General features: G+C 38.4%; 1 protein-coding gene across 1 annotated transcript in view; it reads left to right on the forward strand.

Moving 5' to 3' along the window:
* Positions 1-1,997: 1,997 nt before the first annotated feature.
* The window catches only part of CYHR1 (cysteine and histidine rich 1), an 892,696-nt gene continuing 869,314 nt past the window's right edge, over positions 1,998-25,379 (forward strand). Inside the window, exon 1 of the mRNA XM_044067419.1 lies at positions 1,998-2,670. Coding sequence (XP_043923354.1) covers positions 2,389-2,670 — 282 coding nt within the window. The 5' untranslated portion in view covers positions 1,998-2,388. The remainder of the gene's footprint in view (positions 2,671-25,379) is intronic.

The following is a 25,379-nucleotide window of genomic DNA, read 5'->3' on the forward strand; positions in this document are numbered from 1 at the left end:
GCTAACTATAAATGTAATAACTGGTGGTCCTGCTTTGTCGGCTAAATTAAAATAGGGGGAATCTCATAGCCTTTATTACTCTGAGTGTGAAGGATTACCCACATTAGAAGCTGCATTATTTTTCAGGAATTCCACCTGAGCTGCTAAATACCAGACTTCAGATACAATTAACTTTTCTTTCACCTACTTTATGGGCAGTGAGAGACAGAACTGGATAAAAACAGAAAAATAATACTGAACTTAATTCCCTCACAAGATATTAACATTTTTGAGTATCACAGGAATTTAAGTAGCAGTGTATTAAGGACCAAATAGTGATGAATAGTGTAGCATATGAACTGAATATTTTTTAAATGTGGTGGAGAAAATTAAGGACATGAAGCAAGACTTTATTATTATTATTAGAAAGATAAGAATGTTTTGGAAGGACATGAGAGAAGGAAAATTATATTAGTAAGTGTTGGCTGAATAGGTAAAAGAGCATACATTAGCAACATGTTTTCATTAAAGTGAGAGCTTCTTTTGATGTAAGGCCATTCTACCTGCTAAAATACTGAGGTGTTAGTGAATTTAGAGTGATAATGAGTAGATGGCATACCTCTCAAATGTATAGATTCTCCCAGAATGTCCAGATTTTTGTCTCATATTTTTGGTCTGTTTCTCATAAAATTGTGGGTTTCTGGCAAATCATGGAGGGTTGATGTCAGAAAATAATGACAGACATTTGAGTTTCAGACTTCATACCCTTCAGAAATTTCATGCTAATACAAGCCCTGTTATACTATCAACTTTCTAAGCTTGTAAGAGCAATATTTAAAAAGTGTCCCAATTTTTGGGCCTTTGTCCTGCCATTTTTTATGGCTTTGTCCAGATTTCTTGCTCTAAGAGGTTGAGAGGTATGGTAGGTGTTCATACATCTGTTTTGAGGGTGTACATATACAGGACATAGGTGTTTGTAGGTTTGGACCAGAGTGTGTATGTCCTTTAAAACTGTAGGAATTCTGTAGTAAATGTAGCTGATCGAGGAGAGATGGTTTCTAGACTAGTTGTAATAATTTAGCTGTGAGCCTGCTCAAAGGTTAGCTGTTCGTATAATGTGTGGCCATTAAGCATTTTGGATTATTTGGGAAAGATGTTCTTGTTGAAGAGACAGTGTGTTATTATTACTTAGTTCTTAAAAATACTAAATGTACACAGCAAGTGTTTTCCCGAAGAATCAGAGACAAATGCTACCAACATAGACTTTTACAAACATTGGTATTATACGGTAAGAAAATTAATACAGTAATAAGGCTTGCAGAAACATGCATTTCCTACATAAGTCTTTACACTGACATTCTTTTTCCCTTTACTGGAGCAAACATACTAGCCAAAGTTCAGTTTTAGAATAGCTGACGAGCCTGGTAAGACGCCACTGCATAGTAGCTGTCTTTGTTAAAACAGTGAACATGCAACCTACAACCAAGTAAAAAAAGGCAATTCTAAAGCTGATTTTCTGTGCCCTCTGAGCCGTGTCTATCACCTCCCACTAAAACGTGTTGTTCAGTTAATTGGTCTCCAAAATACTTCAAGTACACATAATATAACACCCGACTAAACAGCAAAATCATTTTCTAACTTTTTTTTTTTACTGTTACTTGTTTAGGAGCACTTGAATTCTGTTCAGTGTAGCTGTACACTAGTACACTTAAGAATTATTAGTTCCAGTTTAAAAAACCCTTCTCAGAAACTGTTAATTGTAAACTACATTGCGCTGCCAGTTGGTGAATTAAAAACATCAACAGCAACCTTATTAATGATAACAAACCCAGTTGCAGAATGCCCTTTCAACAGCCAATTGTATACCAATTACGTGGTAGTCGAACAAGAGGGTCATGCAAAAACTAAACACAAACTTGTACCACATATTATTGGTCAATACGATGCTTTCTTCTTAATAAATAAAAAGCCAGTTGAGCACCCATTGGTGCAGATGTGCCGAGCTTCCCAACGGAGGTGGGGACTATATCACTAGGGGAGGGCTCTATAACAAGAGGGGAAAACAAAGATGGCCGGACCTCCTCTTATATCTGTCAGTGGTGTCTAGTATACGTTGTCCTATCGAGTGACTTGCGTGTCCCCATACGTGACAGCAGTGTTGTATAGATAATACAGTGCAAGAAGTTCATATAATCTTTTGCTAAACGTATTTTGAGGAACTCTGTTGTCACATAATTCTGTGCGAGACCGGTACCCAACATTGTGCCATTCTTTGGGATTTAAATTGTGCGACCCTGAAAAGGTTGTACCTTTGAGGGAGCTGACTGCGGCAGTGCTCTGTGATTGGTCATCGGAGAAGTGCAACAGTATTCGGTGCAGTTTGTAAGGGGCACTGTTGACTATTTCGCAATGGACGACCGTGAGGGTAACAGCTCAGTTGCCATCCCCTCCTCTTCTGGGGGTGCTGTTTTGGAAGGTCCAGGCCCGGCTGGACAAGAGGAGCCGGGCCTCAGTGTCCGACTTGCGGCTCAGCAGGTGTTGATGCAGGAGGCGGATCCCGATTCTCCACCGAAGAAACGGCGTCGGGTAGAAGTGGGTGAAGAAGCAGGTAGTGTGAAACTGGAAGAACGACTGTATTCCGTGTTGTGCTGCACAGTGTGCTTGGATCTGCCCAAAGCATCGGTGTACCAGGTAATGGTATATCCAAGGAATAAGCAATTTTAATTAACTACTGAGAGTGGTGTCCTGGAATTATGGGGACAGCTGGTACCAGACTGGAATATTAAAACATATTTGCGGGACGTTAGACTCTTTGACAGTTGTCAGTAGCAACCAAGAAAGAAGAGTGCTTGTGTGTATGTGGTGGGGATAAAGTGTAATCTCAAATGTGTGAATAATCTTGCTGCGCTGGAGTAACTTATCCACAACTCTAGACATGATTTGGTATAGAAGTTGGAGGAGGACTGGGAAAGTATAAAACAATTCTAATCTAAAAACGAGTTATGTTAAACCTTGTTTGCTGGAAAACTGTAGTAGATGGAAATGGTAGCTTGGTTAAAAATAAATACATTTTTGTGTGAATGGTAATGAAGAGGTGCAGATGATTATTATAAAGTTCTTGACACTTTTTCACCCCTAGATTTAAATGTAGGGGCTGGTGAAGGCAGTTAATATACAGAAAAGTAGCTTTGGTGCAAGGGTTTTAGATTAGACTTTGGAAAATAAGAGTCAGGCTGCTATAAATTTGTATCCGATTGCAGTAAATATAGTAATGAATGCAGGCTTTCAAATTGTCCTCTGCACTTTTCAACATATGCCAAGCAGCAAGGTCCATTTGTCTGAGATTGGGTACACTCTCCCCACTCACTACAGCTTGGTAACATAAAGTCGTTCATATATTCCTTTCTGGTACCAAGTCAGTACAGTTACTTCTTATTCTTTGTTGTTACATTTCACATATTAACATACAGTTGGACTTCCACGTCAGCAATAGTACTTGTTTAAAACTTTCACATGTCCAAGTTGAATATTAATAGAGACACATACACAGATAAATGGCCACAGGCGCATATATATATATATATATAAATATACACATACGCACTAAATTATCTAGGCATATTGAAACCAGATTGAGAGCTGTTGCTTTATTTCAATAGATGTGCTAGTTTCCTTTCTCCAGGCTTATTTTCAGTAATGTTGCTTGTAAAGAGTGGAATGATTGCTTTCAGTTGACATGGCATGTAGGGTAAATGCTACAATCAGTTTTCTGAAATTATGGATTACAGAACAGGACATTGCCTAAAACTGTGACTTTTTACATGTTGCATACTAAAAATGCACACTTTTTAAATGATGTTTTTTGCTTTAATGGTTTAGTTAGGTTTGGTGTTTAATGTGTGGTGTTTGTGTTAGGAAGAGTGGCCTTGGTTGGGAGCCATGTTATTTACCTAATAATGAGTACAAGGAAAATCATGGTGAACAGTAAAAATAAACGTTATGTTGGAAGAACAGTGCTTATTGTAAATGTACACAGGGAAGGCAGTAGAAAATGGAAGAAACTGGTTAGTGGAAGGTAATACTGGACAAAGGCAGACATGTAATTGAAGTATGGTGTGCAAAGACATGGGGAGGAGCTGTGTGCTATGTTTATTTGGAATATAGTTACTGTGAAGGTTATGATAGGCATCAGTTAAAATTGCTCTTTGCATATATATTTTTTTCTTTTTTCTCTTCCAGACTTTGAAATATCAAATGCTGTTGGCAGCACAAGGGTGGCATACTTGCATGTTTTAAACAGTTTTATTTACAATGATTTTGATTTAAATTGTGAAATTAGGACAGACATACTTTTATCGTTTTTTTTTTTTTTTTTTATTTACTAGCTAATGCACTGCAAGTCATTGTCTTGTTTGAAAAGTACCCCAGCGTAACACAACTTATTTGTAGAGTTGCCCCGTTTGAAATGTAGCATAGTCTAGTGCAGCTAACAAAAAAAAAGTAAGGAAAAGGTATCCAGAGGTCATATTGACATGCTTTTTTAACCATATTTTTCCACTGACGTATTTTTATAGGTTCATAGGTAGGTACTAGGCTATCTGCCCAAGGGCCTACGTAAGCCTAGCCAGCAAGGTACCATAGCTTGCACCACTCAAATTTATTTTCTTGTGCCACTGTCCAGCAGAGAGACAGAAGTGATCCCCGGAGTGTATTTCCTATTTCCCATCCACTCATCAAGATTTTTCTTGAAGAGTGCTAATGAAGAACTTTGCTTGACATAGATGGGTAGCTTGTTCCAGAGTATAGGAAGTCTCTGGGACAGGAATCTGTCCCTCCAGCGTGTCCTGTTTATTGTGGTGACGAGGTTTAGGTCCCTAGAGCATGTAGCTTGGAGGGATTGGGATTTCTTTAGGTGTAGCATGTCCAACAACTCTGGGTTTGACATAGCTTTATATGTTAGGCAGAGATCGCCTCGAAGTAGGCGATATGCTACGGAGTAAAGCTGGTGTTTTTTGAGGCGGTTAGTGTAGGGCATTTGTTTGAGGCCAGTAATCCTCTTTGTGAGGTACTTCTGTGGCCTTTCCAGCTGCTGCAGATGTCTTGTGATGTACATTCCAAAAGGGGCATTGTACTCTATAATGGGTCTAATGATTGACTAGTAGAGGGGAACAATGGCCTTTTTTTTTTTTTTTTTTTTTTTTTTTCCTGGATGAGAACCCTTTTATGATGAGGTGTGCCAAGAAGAAGGACTTCCTGACTACTGTGGCGATGTGACTATCAAAGGAGAGACTACTGTCTACCTGGGTCCCAAGGTCTCTTATCATGCATTCGATGTTTGCTGCCTATGTGGTAGTTCATGGGTACAGAGTTTTTACCAAAGGGGATGACACTGCACTTTTTGGCATTGAGCTTGAGGCCATGGCTCTGACACCAGGCATCTGTCTCAGTGAGGTCCTTCTGTAGGATGTCTACATCATTTGGGGACTTGACTGATAGTCATCTGCGAACTTCGTCAGCCAGAGGCCTTCTGTCTTAGCCTGTACTTCAGAGAAGTAGTTACCAAACAGGAGAGGTCCCAGGATGGAACCCTGTGGCACTCCACTTGTCGCTGCCTGGAGGTCAGATTTGGAGTCTGCAACTTTTACAGTGTCTAATCTGAAATAAAGTAGGAATTTTGAACTGAGACAAGTTTTATTACAGAATTTGTATGGAAAGTAGCATTTTAATACACTTGATATTATTTCAGTGCAGGCCTGTTAACTTTAGTTGTGTTTTCATACACTATTCACACCCCATAGTTCTTGAATGTATTGAGTTCTGTTTTAAGTTACCAGAAATTTGCATCCCATAGGTTCATAGGTTGTTACTAGGCTGTCGGCCCTAGGGCCTATACAAGCCTAGCCATAACAATTCCCTGGCTATTTCTTCCCACAGTATTTACTTTCCTGAACCCCTGTCTAGAAGGGTGACTGACTTGATCCCCGGAGTGAATTTCCTATCTCCCATCCAATCATCAAGGTTCCTTTTGAAGAGGGCCAAAGAGGCGCTCTGCTTGACATGTATGGACAGTCTATTCCAGAGTCTGGGGAGTCTCTGGGTCAGGAGCCTATCCCTCCAGCATGTTTTTTTCATTGTGATGACAAGGTTTAGATCCCTGGAGCGTGTGTCTTTGAGGGATTGAGATTTCTTTAAGTGTAGCATGTCCATCAGCTCTGGGTTTTGACATGTTCTTGTATGTAAAGCAGTGTTCGCCTCTGAGTAGATGATATGCGAGCATAGGTCACCTGCTTTAGGCCTGTGATTCTTTTAGTGAGGTATTTCTGCGGCTTTCCCAGTTGTTGCAGATATCGTACGAGGTACATACCAAACGGGGCGTTGTATTCTATAATGGGTCTATTGAGAGATGAGTACAGTGGGACAATGACCTCCTTTTTTTCTGTATGAAAAGCCCTTAGTGATGAGGTGTGCCACATAGGATTTCCTGACTGTTGTGGCAATGTGGTTATCGAAGGTGAGACCACTGTCCACCTGTGTCCCTAAGTTTCTTATCACACTTTCCGTGTTTAGTGTACTGCCACCCATGTGGTAATTCATGGGTACATGTTTTTTCCCAAAGGGGATAACTATGCATTTCTTGGCACTGAGCTTGAGCCCATGGCTCTGGCACCAAGCATCTGTTTCTGTAAGGCCCTTTTGTAGAATATCCACATCATCTGGGGATTCAGTAATGGCTCCCAGTTTGCAGTCATCTGCAAACTTTGTTAGCCAGAGTCCCTTAGTGTTGGCCTGTACTTCAGAGAAGTAGATGCCAAACAAGAGCGGTCCCAGGACTGAACCCTGTCCATATAACAGTGCTTCCAATTTCACAGTCTCCGCCATCGTTTGTTTAGTGTCCTCCCATGCATCATTAGCTGCCACACCAGAATCCTCCCCAATCCATACTCCTACCTCATCCCATCATGTCCCCACAAAAATGGATACCGCTGAACCAGCCAATGTGTGGGTACACAATTCACAGCCATTGCCTTCCCTTTAACTTCGTTAATTTTGTATGCTTAAGAGATTTGAAACTGCCAAATGTCCTTTTCTGATTTTATCAGGTACAAAACATCCTCTGCAAACAGAACCACCATTTCTCGACCACCGTACCAGCCACATCCCTGAATTTCTGAGTCTGCCACTTTCTTTGCCAAAGGTTCCAAACGCAGTACAATCAAGAAGAAAGAGGACACCCCTGCCTAGTCCCCCCGCTCAGACAGAAACCATCAGAGAGAACCCACCCACTCCAATCCCTGTCTCCTGTCCCTTCCTCATATATCTTCCTATTCAGCCTTATAACTTTATCAGGGAAAGCAAATACCTCCATTGCCCCGCTCACAAACTCCCCGCCCACTGCCATCCGCTTTCCCTGCACCAAGATCCACCAATAGTGGCATTCTCCCACACTCAGCCGGCGTCCGGATCATCAATGTTCTATCAGTGTCAAATATTTGCACCCCCCCCCCCCAACCACACTGATCCATATCTATCAAGCTTGGCATCACTCTGCCACTCCCCCAGCAACCGTCGACATAAATAGTCTATAGCCATGGCTTTAGGACCGAAGTAGGCCTGTATGTTAATTTATTTATTCATTTATTTATTTTAATGGGATGCAGGTAGGTTTTCATAGGTGCATACTATGCTAATGGCCAATGGGACATATTTAAGCTTAGCCACGCAGCCCAACGTTATCACATAAAATAACCTCTATGGCACAACAGCTTAAGTGGTGTATGTTAGGGTATTTTTTAATGGCTGCTTCTGTCCATCAGAGACAGTGTCAATCGGGGTGATTTTGCAGTTTCCAATCCACTGGTCCAAGTTGTGCTTGAACATGGTTAGAGAAGGGCTTTGTCACATGGTTTGAAATTCTGTTCCAGCGAACGTTTTTTTTTTTTTTTTTTTTTCTGAGATATGTACGTGTTCCTCCAACATTTGCTATTTAAGTTGCAAGCAAGATTTAAATTCTTAGATATGGTAGTTTTGATGCTGTTCGTTTTACAGATGTGCAAAATATCCGTCAGAGTGGATATAAGGATGCCGGATATGCCAAGTGTAAATCGCCTCTCAGCAGTCAGTAAGAAACTTGAGTGTAGAGATGGGGCTTTGAGGCAATCTGCGTAGGACCTTGTGTTTACACTTTGTATTGTTTTTGTGAGGAACTTCTGTGGACACTCCAGTTGTTGCATGTGTGTGGTCAGATGCACACAGAAGGGAGTGTTATACTCGTTGATGGATGTGATGAAGGGTGAATACAGTGGTTACTGACTTCCCTGGACTTGGATGCCATGAACTTACTTTTAAGTTGAATGACATAGTATGGTTTTCTTACAGCCTTGGACACCTTGGCCAAAAGCCAGGTTGCTATTTACATGAGTCCCCAAATCTCTGACTGCTGTGTTTTCTTTTAACAGTGTTTTATCAATGTGGTAGTTTCCCTGGGTGGCAGACTTCCCAAAAGGTACCATTAGGCGTCTCTTAGCGTTGAGTTTTAAGCCTTGGCTTTTTCTTCAGTTGTATGTCTGTGTTAGACTTCCTGTAAGATGTTAGTGTCTTGGAATGGGGGGTTGTATGATTGCTGCTTGCTTGCAGTCATCTGCAAATTTTGGTAAGACAGACAGATGCCCTTGACTACTACTGAAAATATCAAATGCCTTGGTTAGGTCAAGATGGACAGTAAGCACCATTTGCCCTCATCCATTTCCTTGGTGCCTTTCTCAATGAAGTCTACCAGCTTCAGTAAGCATCACCTGTCCTTGACAAAACCAGACTGAGTTTTGTATGTCATTGTTGGTCATTTCCATGATTCTTTTCATGGCTTTGCATATGAGACTAGTCAGACTAATGGGCCTGTAGTTCCAGGATCCACTGATAATCTGCCCTTGTACAAAGAGATGACCGTTGCAGTCTTCCATTTGCATGACACTAAGCCTGTGTGGAAGCCATAGTTGAATAGTGTACCAGTGGCCCTGATGGGGTGTATTTTGCACTATTTTGGAGGCCTGCTGCCACATTATCAGGGTCCATCTAAGCTGCATTTTTGGACTTGTAGAGTGTTTTTAAAAGTGCTTGTAAGACCTGCTGTCAGCTGATAGTTGGAGGGATTATGTTATTTGTATTCTGGGGGGGGGGGGGCTGGGGTGAGAGGGAGATAAAGCTGGAGCTGAATTTGTCAGCCAGATTTGTTGCATCTCCTGTTTCTTAAACAAACATGGTGCCAACATTTTGGCACACTGTGCTGCCTTTGAGGTTTCAGGTATGGCTAAAGAAGGCCTTATGTATGTTCTTGGCCTGGGATGCTGTCTTTACCAGAATATTTGCTTTGCTGGACTTGGTTCTCTTAGTTGTGTATTCAGTAGTTGTTTTTTTCTTCCCCTCTGGTGTTACACTTCTTAATTTTAGCTCCAACTTTTTTTCTTTTGTTGTATAACCTGTTTAAAAAAAAACACACACACAATCATCCAAAATTAAAGTTTTGGGCTTACTTCTGGTAGGCATATCCGCCTCTATGACATGGTTATAGAGAGCTGCTGTGAATAATTCTGCATGGACAGCTGTGTTATCTGGGTTTGGAGGAGCTTGAAAGTTTGACAGGTTGTTTGCCTTGTAGTAGTTTCTGTTATAGGGGTTTGCTGGAGTTTACAGGATTGACTCTTATCTCAAAAGAGACCAGTTTGTGGCGTGACCTTGCCAGAAGAACATATGAGGGGGTGCAGCATTCTCAGATACTCGCGAGTGCTAGGTCCTTTGTTTGCATATCAAATAGGTGTATGCACAAACTTGTCCATGGTGTTTGTGTTTACAAGTCTACAAATCTCTGCACCTGCAAATTTGGGGTTGTGTAGGAACCCCAGTTTATAAATGAGGAAAGTCCCCTATGAATATGGTATTTGGTTGAATGGTGAGCATCTCTTAGGGGTCTAAGCATGAGCTATGGGTTTCATGGCACATGGAGAGTGACCTGTGTAGCTTGCTAGGGTATGCTGTAGGTCTATGGTAGTCTGGATGTGGAGGAACTCTGTTGCATCATCTTGTTTAACCAAGCTAGAGGTATGCTTGTTATTGATGTAGATCTAGACGCTTCACCTTAAGTCCCTGTTTGTGCAGCTGCTGATTTAAATGTGCCAGTGCTGTAAGAAAATACACACTCCTATAAAAGATTGACTGTCTGCAAATGACAGACTACTTAACTTGGTCAGAATACGGAATGTGCCCATTCCCCATTAAATTGTTTGCCAGTGGAATGAACTAAGGAAAAAAAAATGATTGTGCAGAGAAACCGGACCTTGCAACCGTGATGGCCTTCAATAGAAGTCAGACTTGTGTTGCAATGTATGAAGCCATAGCAGGTTAACTAAAAACAGAGCGAGCTGTTCTCTGATTTACACATTTATGAGAATTACAATGTATTCTCGTAGTATTGAAAGCTAACATTGGTATGCATAGCTGTATTGTTTGCTGTTCTGTTATTTTTGGAACATGTCCTTTTTGCTGCAGTCCTTGTCTTGCATTATAACTCCACTCTTGTGATATCTTTATGGTATTCACAAAGTATGAGGGCTGCTCATATAGTTTGTGTAACTTTTTTGGAAAAAACTGTTATACAGGTGGACTCTATTCATGATTTCTTCAGAAATTGTTGATTGGACTTGGAAGGAAGGTTTAACATTTTGAAGATCCTGGCTTGCTTCACTATTTAGGATTCTGTGGCTCACTGTGAGGTTTCATCATATTGGTGTCTTGCTTTACATAGACAACAGTGAAAATATGGATGAATATTTTAGTTGTATGAATTACATCTTTATTTATTTTTTTATTTGCCATGTTTAGCTTTGATCAGACTAGTTTTTGCAGACCTGTGTCCTAGTTTTAGGAAACATCTCTGGAGGAACATAATCTCAATCTTGTGGACATATTTGATCTTGTGGGCATGTTTGACCTGAAGAGTTTTGGTGGCCATTTGGGGCAACATTTCTTTAAAGCCATTTTACCCCATGTTAGTACACACAGTTTAGTGCTTTTACTGTTCATAGGGCAGTATTTTGGTCTGCTTTGGATTTAGGAGCTGGAAGTTTCACTGTAATGTGTGTGTATATACATATTTATTTATATATATATATATATATATATATATATATATATATATATATATATATATTTATATATATCTATATATATATATATATATCTATATATATATCTATATATATATATATATATATCTATATAATTAACTTAAAACACCCTGGCCACGAGAAACGAACCTCGAACTATAAAACAAAAAACAAACAAAAAAAAAACACTTGGGATGAACTAGTGTTTTAGCGCTTTCATCTTTTATTGATGGATAAGACTTCTTCAGAAACAAATACATAAATGCAGTGCAATCAGTTGTACACACTTGATATTCTGTAATTAAAAAAAAAATACTAACCTGTCATAAAGAGATAGAATGTCAAAGGGCCAATCATAAGACTCGGCAATAAAATAACCCAACCCATAAAAAATGCTGTGTTTACCAAGAGATGTCAGCATTAAAAGGCACATTATCATCGTGACTTAATTAACTAATTAAATTAAATGAAATAAATAAAGGACAATAATAATTTAAGATATTCATAAATAACTGTATAGGGGAATCACCTGAAACCAAAGTAAGCACAAGGGTTGAAATCAAATATTTAAACTGCCAAAGCAACCCAGGAAGTCTCGAAATCCATAACTCAGTGTGTCCTTCATCTAGCAAAACCCCTGTTCCCCTAGAGTAGTCTTGCAACCAAACAAAACAAAACCACTCCATTTTTAACGTAGCCAACGCAGTGCACATTTAATATTAATATGTTCATTGAGACCAGGAGCTGAGTCGGCTCCCAGCAGGAGCTACCATTTAAGTTCCTTCATTTCCAGCAGCGCGTTGCAGTCACCAAAAAATAAATCCAGCTTTTCCAATACCAAGAACTGAAACCCAGAGAAATCATGCATTTGCTGTTGTGGTTTCCTAGTGCATTAGTGCTATCCTTTTTGCGGATAGCTGCCAGGTGTTCCTTAGATCTGTCAGAAAGTTAGTGCTATCCTTTTTGCGGATAGCTGCCAGGTGTTCCTTAGATTTGTCAGAAAGTTAAGTTAAACTTTCTGACCGATCTAGGGAACACCTGGCAGCTATCCACAAAAAGGATACCACTAATGCACTAGGAAACCACAACAGCAAATGCATGAATTTCTCTGGGTTTCAGTTCTTGGTATTGGAAAAGCTGGATTTATTTTTTGGTGACTGCAACGCGCTGCTGGAAATGAAGGAACTTAAATGGCAGCTCCTGCTGGGAGCCGACTCAGCCTTGGTCTCAATGAACATATTAATATTAAATGTGTACTGCGTTGGCTATGTTTGGAGTGGTTTTGTTTTGTTTGATTGCAAGATTACTCTAGGGGAACAGGGGTTTTGCTAGATGAATGACACACTTGAGTTGTGGACTTCCAGAAATTTCCTGGGTTGCTTTGGCAGTTTAAATATTGGATTTCAGCCCTAGTGCTTGCTTTGGTTTCGGTGATTCCCCTATACTGTTATTTCTGAAAATCTTAAATTATTATTGTCCTTTTATTTATTTCATTTAATTTAATTTGATTAGTTAATTAAGTCACAATGATAATGTACCTTTTAATGCTAACATCTCTTGGTAATCACAGCATTTTTTATGGGTTGAGTTATTTTATTGCTGAGTCTTATGATTGGCCCTTTGACATTCTATCTCTTTATGACAGGTTAGTATTTTTTTTAATTACAGAATATCAAGTGTGTACAACTGATTGCACTGCATTTATGTATTTGTTTCTGAAGAAGTCTTATCCATCAATAAAAGATGAAAGCGCTAAAACAGTAGTTCATCCCAAGTGGTTTTTTTTTTTTTTGTTTTATAGTTCGAGGTTCGTTTCTCGTGGTCAGGGTGTTTTAAGTTATTTTATTATAGCTTATTGTCTTAGTCTCACGAGTTGGTTATTTAATAAATATCTATATAGATTATTTATTTGTGTGTGTGTGTGTGTGTGTATATATATATATATATATATATATATATATATATATATATACGTGTGTAATGTATGTGTGTTGAGTGTAGCAGTAGAAGTGAAATAATGCCATCACATATGTACTTTCTCTCCTTAACTCTTTTCTCTCAGAAAACACAATGCTATAAAGATTATAAGGTTGTATGTAATCTTGCAATACGATGAATGAACTGCTTTAAAGTAAAAGTCTTGTTAAGACTGTCAGGCTTCCAATCCAGATTTTCAGCCATAGCAGTTATTACAAAATGGAATCTTTCAGACCACCACTTACACTGGGAATTTACTTGAACTGGAAAATGTGCTTGTACCTTTCCCACTATATGCCTTATTTGGCTCCATTTTTTTGATGTTTGACCATGTGTGATGGTTAGGCAATCCTTTGTCTTTACAATTTTCTCTAATGCATTTTTTCCAGTTTTAGAAACATCTTTTTTTTCCACGGATTCCTCAAAAGTTGACATTGTTCTTATACTCCATAAACCCATTCATTCTCCTCCCAAACCCATTCATTCTCCTCCCAAAGGAACAGTAAAATCCTGAACCTTTATGACAGATGACCTGTATCTTTCCAGGGAAACTGAGGCCTTACCACCACACACCACACCCTACTGTGAGAGCCATGATCCTGCATTCCTTGGGGCAAGAAAGAATCTGGCATCATATATGTGGCCTGAAGGTGTGGTTTTTGGAAATGAAATGTGAAGCAAGGGCGAATAAGACATTTGCACATCATATTCAAAATGATTTACCCACTCAGGCCCTTCTTGCTGACCCTAATGGCAGCTTGCTCACAGCCATGAAACAATTGCTAGCTTCCACTGGGAAGCAACTGAGTGCAGGCTGAACCCATAATCCTACTCTGCCCCTTTTTAATTTCCCCAAGATTTTTTTGGTTTCTAATACAATGACTGGGATGGACAATTCCCAAGTCCAAAGTGTGATTTAAAGTTCATTAGTATTATTTCAGTCCTTGATTCTTTGTGTCTTTCGGCTTTTCCCAGTTAGGGGTCACCACAGCGGAACTCCAGTCTGATAATTGGTAGTGGATTTTTACGTACCAGGTTACCAGCCCTGACGCACAGCCTTCAACGAAGACACACCCTATTCACGTATGCCTCCACACAGAAGACACTCTAGCTGAGAATCGAACGGGACGTCTTGCTATGAGGCGACAACGCTACCGCAGTTTTGATATTAACCATAATTGTTCTTCGCAGCACCTGCAATGTGCCCAGATTTGATGACTTCTGCAATTCATGCAGAGTTAAATGCATCGGTAACGCATCAAAGTACACATTTTTAAATTTTTTTTTATTAAAAAAAAAGATGCATTGCTTCTGCTACTATTGGAACTTTCTGGTATCCTTCTTCCACACTGCCCTTGTTGTTTCTCTGTGTGCATAAGACACTGTAGTTACCGGGTGTAGCAGTTTTCAGTGATTAATGCTACTTTTGTCTTTTTTTTTTTTTGGACTACTGTATCTGGTTTTCTCGCATCTGTTTTTGTGAACTGTTGGTAATAGGTGATCCCCATGTGATATAAACTTCATCATTTTCTGTAATGCTTAGTGGCTCATGTTTGAAATGCTTCTCAGCTACTTCAGCATTGTAATGTTTGCAGAATCCCCAATGCAGCAGTCTTGCCACATTTATTACGTCTTTGAGTATACAGTCCTCCTGCGATTAGTGCATCACACCCAGCAGCATGATATGAGGCTGTTTCCAGTTGTGTTTTACAAAATCTGCATTTGTCTTTCTCCCAGATGTTCAATGGACTGTATAAACCAATGTGTACGTAGTCCACTATCCTGGACCGTCCTTATTAACATTTCATCTTGTGGTTTAAATTCACTTCTTAACCATTCCTGCATTCTGTCCTGACTGATATGAGGTTGTTCCAAGAATTTTCTGTACTTGCAAATATATTTATGCATTTTCCATATTTCTTGCCATCTCATCTGATCCCTTTACCTTATATTCTTTTTTTTTTTTTTTTTTGGCACATTCAGTTCCTGCCTGATTTTTATCTACTTCTGGTTTGATTTCCATTCCTGCGTGACACTGATATGCTTCTGCTAAACTAAGCAGGGAAATCATTGTAGACTTGTAGAAACAACTGCATATCTGGTTATCATGTCTCCACGGATACAGTCTGATAAAGAATAATAAAAACAGAATATTTTAATGGCTTTCTTTCAGTGGCTGGGAGATGATGATTTCTGAATGCATTCAAGTATTTTCTCATTCTGGGAGAGCAATAAAAATAAGATAAAACCAGATGGCACGTAGTAGAAGCACATGGATAACCTTCCTTTTAGGTTATCTCGACTTTGTGAGTGTGGCTGTCAGTTTGGGACAGTTTCTGTTAGGAAGGTAACACTTAAGTATTTGAAGATGTACATAGTTTTGTGTGTTAATTTTAAGTCGGTAGGTTTTTGGGGTGCATTGGGGGTGTATTTTATGTATTTTTTTTTTATTTTTTTTGAGGGCTTTCAGTAAAACAAAAAGTTTTGTAAGATGCGAACGGCTCAAATGGATTTGACGGGAAACAACTGTATAAAAGGTTGATCTGCCAAATGGTGTGCGCATGTAACACAAAAGCAAGAACTAGATATTTAACAAAAAAGCTGTTACAAATAAAAGGTGGGAATAATAACTTTTCAGCATAATGACCCTTTCAGTACTGTATTTAAATGTTAATGGTCTCTCACAGATGTATACAAAAAAGAGTAGTGAAGAGTGCAAATAGCTGTGCTACAGGAGACAGATTTGGAAAGAACTGAACATATGAATTTGATAAAGAAATGTTTTCAGAACAGTTTTCCAGCAGAATACCTCAGACAAAGAAAAGATGAGTACTTGTATTAACTGCAAGAGGAGCTCCAGCAGTGACAGAAGCGGATAAAAAGGATAATGGTTGATATGTTACATACCTCAAAAATCTGGACAAAGGCCCATAAAAGGTAGGTACAACTGGTCAAAAATCGGGACTCTGATTAACTAAAATTTCCATACATAATTATGCAGCCCTGTCCATCCAGTGGAGTTGTGGGATTCCAGCATGACTTTTGAAGTTACTAAATAAATAATGGCAAACATTTGAGTTTCAGACTTCAGTATCCCTCAGAAAATACATAATGTAAAATCTGTTAAGTATCATAGTTTACAGGATAATATTTAAAACCCGTCTCTATTTTTGGGCCTTTGTCCCACCATTATTTTTAACTTTGTCCAGATTTCTTGCTCTTGGAGATTGAGAGGTATGCTGAGCATATCCTCTTTTAACTGTGTTTCATAACAAATCACATCATCTACTGCTTTATTATCTCTGGACTGTTTTTTAAGCTATAGCAAATGCTCTGCAATTTTAGAACACACAAAATTCTAAGTTGTCTCCAGTTGTTGCAGAAAACTATGACTCTGAATCTGAAACAACTAAGTATGGAAAGTAAGATGAGCAACCATTCTTAACATCATACTTTATGTTGGTAAAAATTGAAACCCTGTTCTCTGCAGTGATTGTAGGTATGGTTTTCCGTGAAAAAAAATCATAAAAATGCCCCACTTTAGGCATCTGCAAAGGTGGCAAGCCTAAAGACAAACTTAACCTAGATGAGTACACTCTCACACAGTAATAACAAGTATCACATATTGGAAGAGCAAAACTCATGACAGCTGCAACACTTGCACAGGAAAAGGCACTTACCAGCACCTCAACATGCCGTTCGTAAAATACTGGAACAACGAAACAAACCCTACACCCTTTGAAGAAGTAATAGGAACATCCCCATATCCAAAACCCAAAACTACACTGCGTTACTTCCTAGTTGTGCTCACTCACTGGTGCACCTGCTTAAGGTTCTGGATAGGAACACACACTATTCTTTCCAAGGCGAAGGCAGTAGAAACAAGTCCCTCTGATAGTCATTCCAGCCAGCTTGTAATGTTGTCACTAGCAACAGAACTCTGGTGATTCAGGACTCACCCGGGAATATTGGGGAGGGCAGTTGTTGACTGACAGTAAATACCGTCAAAGGTGGCAGACTGACCTATGCTAGACCCTTCATTTTTTTTCAACAATTATATTCACAAAAATTGATAAATAATATAGTTTATAAATATGACGTAATTGTACACACACACTGTCAGTATGTTTTTAAAATAATAATAGAATTGACTTGAAAAGTTTAACTTGAGTGGCACGGACACACTTCAGTCTAAAAGTTGACAGAAAAATAATTAACATGCATTTTCTCCATTTTCTCCAAAAATGTGCAACACATGCCTAGGACAAATACTGGTACTGCTGACTTACCTGTATTTGATTACTACACATTGGTGCAATGTACACCTAAGTTTGTTCTATATTTGTTATTTCTATGGGCTGTGATGGGGGAAAACCAGATGTAAAACTGGAATTATTTTTACAAGAATGTGTTCTTTGTACTGAAATATGCTGGTGATGAAATTAATTAAAATATATTTGTATTCTTTCTACAAAAAATGTACTCACTGTATTTTGTACTAAGCATTTCTAATATTGTGTACCTAAGCTATTTATGTAATAATAGTGTATAAGCTAATATAGTGTAATGTTGCAAGTCTAGTTATTTTATTAATGGTAAAGTGTGTGTCACAGTATTTATATATTAGTTTGGTAACTGTAAAGGGAAGGCGTATGGACGAGTTCTTCTGCAAGTTTGTGGAGAGGTTTGGTGGCTCTTGGAGAAATCCTGATTTGCTCTTATGCTGTATTTTGGTAGAAGGTTTTATTTACGAACTGCTTCTTTGTACTACTCCTGCATGTTCTCGATCATTATCATTTTTCTGATAAAATGTTTGAACATGCAGGAGCTATCTCAAATAAATCTGCATATACAAAGAGAACTCTGCTCTTTTACAGGCAGTCAGGGGTCAGGCTCAGTCTCATGACGCTGACATTATCACGTATGCCCCCTGCACGCTGCTGACATGGGATACGCTGGGGATGTGCAATGTCAGCAATATTGAAAAAAAATTGTAAATAAAGGAAAAAATTGTGATTTGACAGGTCCACTTGAATTCGTGACACCCCATTGTTTTAGCATCAAAACCAGGACATTCTGAGGAATTCAGTATGCTTGAGAGGTATGGATATGTAGTATAAGGGGCTACTGGCAAGGGAGGAGGATTACACTGGCATGTATTTATTTTGTCAGAAATTTCTTAAGCTTCATTATAGCAGTGTTAGGTAAAATCTAATCAGCTTTCAGCAGAGAATATTACTTATAGGTGGGGTCTGGAATTTGATTTGCAGCAGGGAAGATGTCTGGGGGGGCCCAGAAGGGGAAATATAACAAAGGAGGGTAGATTTTTGAAGAAATTATGAAAATATTTGGCATGGAAGATGTGAATTCAGTAGTAGGAGTTCGAAATGGGTTTACATATTCCCCAAGATATAAAAAACTGGGTTAGGCTAGACAAAATTTACATTTCACAGGGACGTGTGCATTTAATTTAAAGTTTTGATATGCATCCATTAACTATTTCAGATCATGCACCAATAATAACTAAAATAAAAATGCAGGGTAATGAAATAAAAAATGAGATACTGGCACATTCCTACCTACCTGTTGAAAAGAGGAATTTAAGGAATGTTTACGGAAAAATATTTGGATGTTATTGGAGAAGATGGCTGTATTTTCAGAAGAAATTTCTAGGGAGTGGGATAAAATTAAAGTGGGGTTTACTAGAGAAGTCAGAAATTTCTTTTGAAAATATAGCTAGGTAGTGGGATAAAATTTGAAGTGGAGTTTTAAAAATGGGGTGGAAATGGAAGAAAAGGGATATGGTTAAGAAGCAACCAGAATTTAGAGGTACTTAAAAATGTTAAAGTATTGCAGAATAAGAGGAATCTCACAAAATAAGAAGAGGAGCAATTGCAGAATGCTAAGCAGAAGATAAAAGTTTACCTCAGTGATATGCATGAGTTTAGAAAAGACTGCTGTTGAACAACTCTTATTATACCAGAGCACACAAACTTTTAGCACAGCAACTCGGGCAACAGGAAAGTAGAAGGGGTTGTCGCCAAGCGTAGGGAGCCTATAACAAAAGTCTGTATAAAGCAGAGAAATATGGAGATCAAGAAAAGGTACAAATGGAAATGTTTATGGAAGAATTAAATATGTCAAGGTTAAAGGTAGATGAGGCTCGATTACCAATAAGATAGGAGGAGATGAGAGAGAAATGCTGATGTATAACCAATCAAACAGGAAAGTCCCCAGGAATATGTGGTAATCCTGTACAAGTTTGGAAGCTAGGAGGGAAAAAACTGATAAAGATCAGGAAGGTTTTTAACAGTATTTTAGGAGGAGAAGTACCAACATCTTGGAAGAAAGCAGTGGTGGTTGTAATACATAAAGAGGGTAAAGACTCGTCAGATCCAGCTTCTTGTAGGTCCGTTTCAATCCTAAACCATGTTTATAGGCAGACACTTACAAGTGTTTGGCTGTAATGGCTAAAAGAATGGCACAGGTAATGTCAAAATTGATAGACGTGGATCAGTGTGGTTTTGTGCAGGGGAGGCAAACATTTTACAGCATTAACAGAACATTGATCCAGAAGGAAGCTGAATGTAAGAAAATACCACTGTTGTTGGTGTGTCTTGATGCAGAGAAAGCATTTTACAGAGTAAGCTGTGAGTTTATGAACAGGGCAATGGAAGCATTTGCATTCCCTGATTAAAATAAGGTTGATTAGGAGAATATATGATCGATCAGAGGTGAAAAGGTGAAAATTAAAGTGGGTGGGTTCCTCTCTGATAATTTCTGTTTGAGCAAAGGAACCAGTTGGGCTGTCCTCTTCCCCCTTTGTTATTTGCATTATATTTAGAACCACTGGCAAAGAAAATAAGGGACTCAGAAATTCAAGGATGTAATTGGTATGGTAGTCAAGAACAGCTGGCTCTGTTTGCATATGGTATTTTACACCGGATAAAACCCGGAAAGGGCACTTCAGTGTTATGGAACATTTTGAAGCAGTTTTAAAATCTTTTTGGGATAAAAAAATTAACAAAACTAAAACAAAGGTAATAGCTGAAAATTATGTACCACCACACAAATTGGTTCAGCAGTATCCATGTTTATGGGGACATGATAAAATGAAGTACTTGAATATGAATTAAAGATTGTAGTGCAGTGGCTAAGGATGTATAGCAAGAGACTACAAAAATGGAGAAATTGGAAGCTCTGTTATATGGATAGCAAGACCTGTTAAAATGTAGTCCATTTAGTTTTATTCACAGGTTGCATTTTTATCAGCCAGAGGCTTGATAATGAGTATAGGTAAAGAAATGGGGGGGGGGGTTCTAAGCAAAAGACCGGTGCTGGTAGAGTTTTAGTAGAATGTAGAACAGAAAATAAAAGGATAATTAGTAGAGAACAAGTATAAGAATCATAATTAGTAGAGAACAAGTATAAGAATCAATCAGGAGGTTAGAAAGGATTGGGGAGAGGTTGGATAAGCAGTTTACAAAGAAACAGGGGAGGATGTATGTACATCCTCAAAATATGCAGCAAATGCTAGAAGATTTAGGATTTTTGCTTGGAAGTGTATATGTAGGTATTTTTTATAATCCAAGTAGACTCCAAAGAATTTTTTTTTCAGGTAGACAGCAAATGTTGGAGATGTGTTGGAAGAAAGAGGTAACTGGGAACATATTTTCTGGGAGTATAAGGAGTTGGCAGACTTTAAAGATACCCTGCAGACTGCTCTGTTAGAGGTATTGGGTGAGCAAATTGGTGTAACTAAGGAAATTATTTTTTGAGCTATGACATAGAATCAGAATCGCCTAGACATAATAAGTAGAGCTTTAAGTTGCAACTTTTGTCAGGTTTGGATGGCAGTAGACACTATGAACAGTTAGTGTTCCAGAAAGCATGGGTGTCTGGGTATGATTTGAAGAGAAATGGTATTTCATAATGGGCATAGTGAAAGAAACCAGGTTTGTATTGGTTTACATTGACGAGGAGTGGGGGAACTTTCTGGGACTAGTTTAATTGTTTACAGATTAAGGAATAGTTGGTACATGCTTTAAAAGAACTGATGGGTTTACAGTTATGCTTAGATTTGATAGTAATGTAGACATCTGTCTGCTGCTGCAGTGACCAGGTTACTGTTTTGGCACTTTGTTCTGAGAATTGTGTAGGAGGGAACTTGTCTGTGTGTAGTGTATGAGCTTCATGGCTTGACTGTTATTAGGATGCTACTGAAAACTAGTATGCTATAGCGGCTATTGTATTGTCGTACCTTATTTTGGGCGGCTTCTTTGTCTCTCTTCTACTCAAATTGCAGTCTGAACAGTAGTTTCAAATTTAGGTAAAGGTCCGTCTTTTCTAAATGTAAAGTTGTATGTGTGCAAGCAGTTTTGCAAGTTGGTTGCTGGTCTTCTCTGTGCACATGATACAAGTTCAGCAGTATGGGTTTTTCCATAATTGTGAATTGGGGCTACTGTTCTGCTGCTATCCAGGCACCTGAATTACCTTAAGGAATGTATTCAAAATGACCGCCTGTACACTGAGTAACAGCTTAATTTCAACTTTCGCAGTGTAAAAACAAACTCCGAAAAGAGAACCAGTAAATTTGTCATTTTGGGTACATTTCAGTTACTGGCTATTAAGTGCACTGCTTGGATGCCAGCAAAGAAGAAATTTAGAGAACCTGAAGAAGATGAGGAAAAACACTGGCTGGAAAGAATCCTGCAGATATTCAGCAAAAAACAGTTTAAGCTTAAAGACATGACCTCCAGTAATCTAGAGATCATGGTCAGAGCTGATTAAAATAAACAAAACACTGAGTGAGTATTCACTTCAATAACAAAAGGCTGGAAAAAAGGAAAACTTTTAAACGGGTATGCAGATGAGCTGATAAAACTGGGGGAAAAAAGGTCGAAACGAAGAAAGGTCTGGCCGAGTATGAAACTGCTCAAGAAGAGATATTTCAAAAACTGGTATAGAGGACAGATTACATAGAGAAAAACTGAGATTTTCTGTTGTAACAGAGAAACTGAAAGGAGCAGACTGTATTATTTTTTTATGAACACAAAGAATCAACTGGACTGGTATTCCATATCAGGAGTTCTTAATTGAAAGGGCGCATTGTGTGTATACTTCAAACCTGACCATGTGAAAGCAGCCAAGATCTACAATAACAAGGATGCAATTCTATCAGCAGAAAGAATTTGATTCTGATAAAACTGTGGCAGAAGGACTAAATACTAAATGTTGCAGACAGTACGGTTTTTATGGAAATTGCCAACTGTACACCAGGCAGAAGAGGAGTAAATGTTATTCCAACAATCCAGGAATGTCTAGAAGTAAGTGTGAGAGTCAAGCTTCTGTATCCAACTGTCTTCAGTATTTTTTCGCTTAAGGGTCAGTTATTTTTTGATTAAGAACATCCTAAGGAGAGAATAGAAAAGTTTGTCCAACAAAAAAGTGGGCTATAGAACAGAAGGGGACTCTGCTGCTTATCCTTCTGATAACAAAGCTCATAGAGAGACTATGTCAGAGAGGCTATGCCAGTGCAACCTTTTCCAATGTACAAAGGAAAATGCTTGAGAGGCAGAGACAAGCACACAATTTGACTAGAAGAACCAGGAGTATGTTGGAAATGAGCCAAACTGGAGTTGGGCGATGGAGATCAACAAGAAAAGGAAAAAAAAAAACAGCAACTCTGAAATCAGTTAATGTGGGATTACAAAGAATCGGTCACATTTATGAAATATGGCAGAACAAGAAAACATGTAAATATTGGACTTTGTTGACTTTGTTAATCTTGTAAGGGACTTTGAAGCATATGCCTTACTTCATATAATTTTAATGTTTTAGAAGACCTTTTGAGGAGAGGGGAAGAGGAATTAGTTAACATTTTTATAAAACCTCTAGTCATATAATTTTAATGTTTTAGAAGACCTATTGAGGAGAGGGGAAGAGGAATTAGTTAACATTTTTATAAAACCTCTAGTCACTACAACATAACATGTACTGCATGTTGTATAGTTTAAGAATTTTCAGTTGTTTTGTGTGTTTATAGGGGTACTAATGTAAACTGGTGCCCATGTCCCCCTTTCTTTTTTTTTCTTTGTTTTAGTTTTAAGAAATGCAGGCAGTGCAGAATAAAAAGAGAAGAAAGTCTGGATAAAAGCGTGTTTAAGATAATAGGCTGTAATCTTGGTTGTTGAGGTGAGGGTCAGGTTGTAAATGTATACAGAGCATAATAGAAGTAAGATTAATGTGCTTTTTTCTTTTGCATAGGGGAATAATTGGATTAAGGCCCTTTGATCTAAATACATTATATTCGGTGTTCTTTTATTTACTTCCACTTAAAACATGAAGTTTTCCTTTAGTAAATTTTCACAGTGCAACATTTTAGGCAATTGTGTATCCAGTTCTCATGTTTGGCAATAAGCTGATAAAGAGGGCAATAAAAACAGAATGTTGTTTTTCTTTCAGTGGCTAAAACATAATGTTTTAATGTTTATTGAACACATTCAAGTTGTTCTCTATGTCTAGGAGAGGAGAGAAATAAAGATAAGACAAAAACAGACAGCACTTGGTGTAAGTAGAAGCACAGGCTGCACCATGCATCTTGGCATGGGCAACTTTCAGTATAGATCGGTTAAAGCCTGTGAGTGCAGCTGTCGGTCTGGAACATTTGTTGTATTAGGAGGATTACATTTCATTATTTGAAGATGTGTGTTTGCATTAAGTTAATACATTATAGGGGTGTTGTGTATGTGTCTGTGTGTGTGTGTGTGTGTGTGTGTGTGTGTGTGTGTGTGTGTGTGTGTGTGTGTTTTAATGAAGACCTTAAAAAAAATAAGTCTTATAAGGTGTGACATAGGTTCAAATGGATATGACGAGGGACAACTGTATAAAAGCTCAACCTGCAAAACAATGTATACGTACTTGTTTTTTACCCATCCCATTGTAATACTAGGCTACCCTCCTTTGGAGTGTCTCTTATAAACTAGTATATCCCATTTTTCAGGGGAAACATTGGCGGTTTCCTGTGTATTACTTAAAAGCAAATATTAATGATCACTGTAGAGGTGTACAGTGAGTCAGGTCAGCAAGTGCTTCAGGAAAGGGAAAAGGTAAAAGGGAAACTGATGAAAGTGGTAAAGAAAGAGAGATGCTACTAATATGTGGGAAAAACTGAAGACTAAAATGGAGAGATTACAAAGTCAGTTAAGTGACAATGCTATAATGTTTCCCAGTAAAATGGAGGAAATTTAAAAGGAAGATAAAGATAATTTAGGTAAGGTATGTCTTGAAAGTCTCATGGGGATATATTTTTTATATCTCCTGGGCATATCAAGACAGGGTGACTGCACCAACAAAGTTGCAAACAGTTCTTGCAGGATTGTGTTCCAGTAATGGAATTCTTTGGTCAGTGACACAGTTGTGATTGTAGAAGTATTCAGGCAGTATTATGAGTACTCCATTACAGAATGTAATGGCAAAGTCACTCCATTATTATTGTCAAGAAAACTTTAAGGACAAAAAGAAAAATGAGAGAATTAAAATGACACTGGAATATGAGACTTCTGAAAGTCTCCAGCATGTTACTGGGAAGAGTAGAGAACAGGTGTCTGGTTATTACACATACAGAATAAAGCTAAAGAGATCCCTCTACTGAGGCATTTCAAAAAGAGCTATACATTTGAATTTGGACTGTGTATTATGAACTAAGGTAAGATGACAAAAACCTAACACAGATGTCTTGGTAGTTGGTGGATTAAAGTGGATTGTAAATACATAATGTTAAATCGGATAATCATAAGATCGTCTACTGTGGACAAGAGTCTTGCAAAAGAAATGGAAAAGAATCTTTGTTGTTAGAAGTATGCCAATATCAGTGGTTGATTGCAACCAAAAAGTGGTAGAATGTTCTGTGACTCCAAGGCAAGCCATTTAGTATTACAGTAATACAAGTTTATTTTCCACCTACAGATAATGACGAGGAGCAAGTCTTAATTTTTATGATCTGCTCTATCTTATGGAAGTAAAACTTGGATGCTACAGTTATTATAGATAATTGGAATGCTAAAGCTGTTAACCAGACAACACCTGGAATAACTGGTAAGTCTGTCATTGAATTTTGAAATGAAGCAGGACATACTAGTAGAATTCTGCAAAGATAATTCACTGAACACACACTACAACCTAAGAGAGAGCTTTCCACACATGAAAATCACCAGATGGTTAATAGCAAACTTGGATTAACCATGTACCTTTTCAGTCTGATAGGGA

Source organism: Protopterus annectens, chromosome 3.part1 (genome assembly GCF_019279795.1).
Source record: "Protopterus annectens isolate FY-2018-M chromosome 3.part1, PAN1.0, whole genome shotgun sequence".
NCBI lineage: Eukaryota > Metazoa > Chordata > Ceratodontiformes > Protopteridae > Protopterus > Protopterus annectens.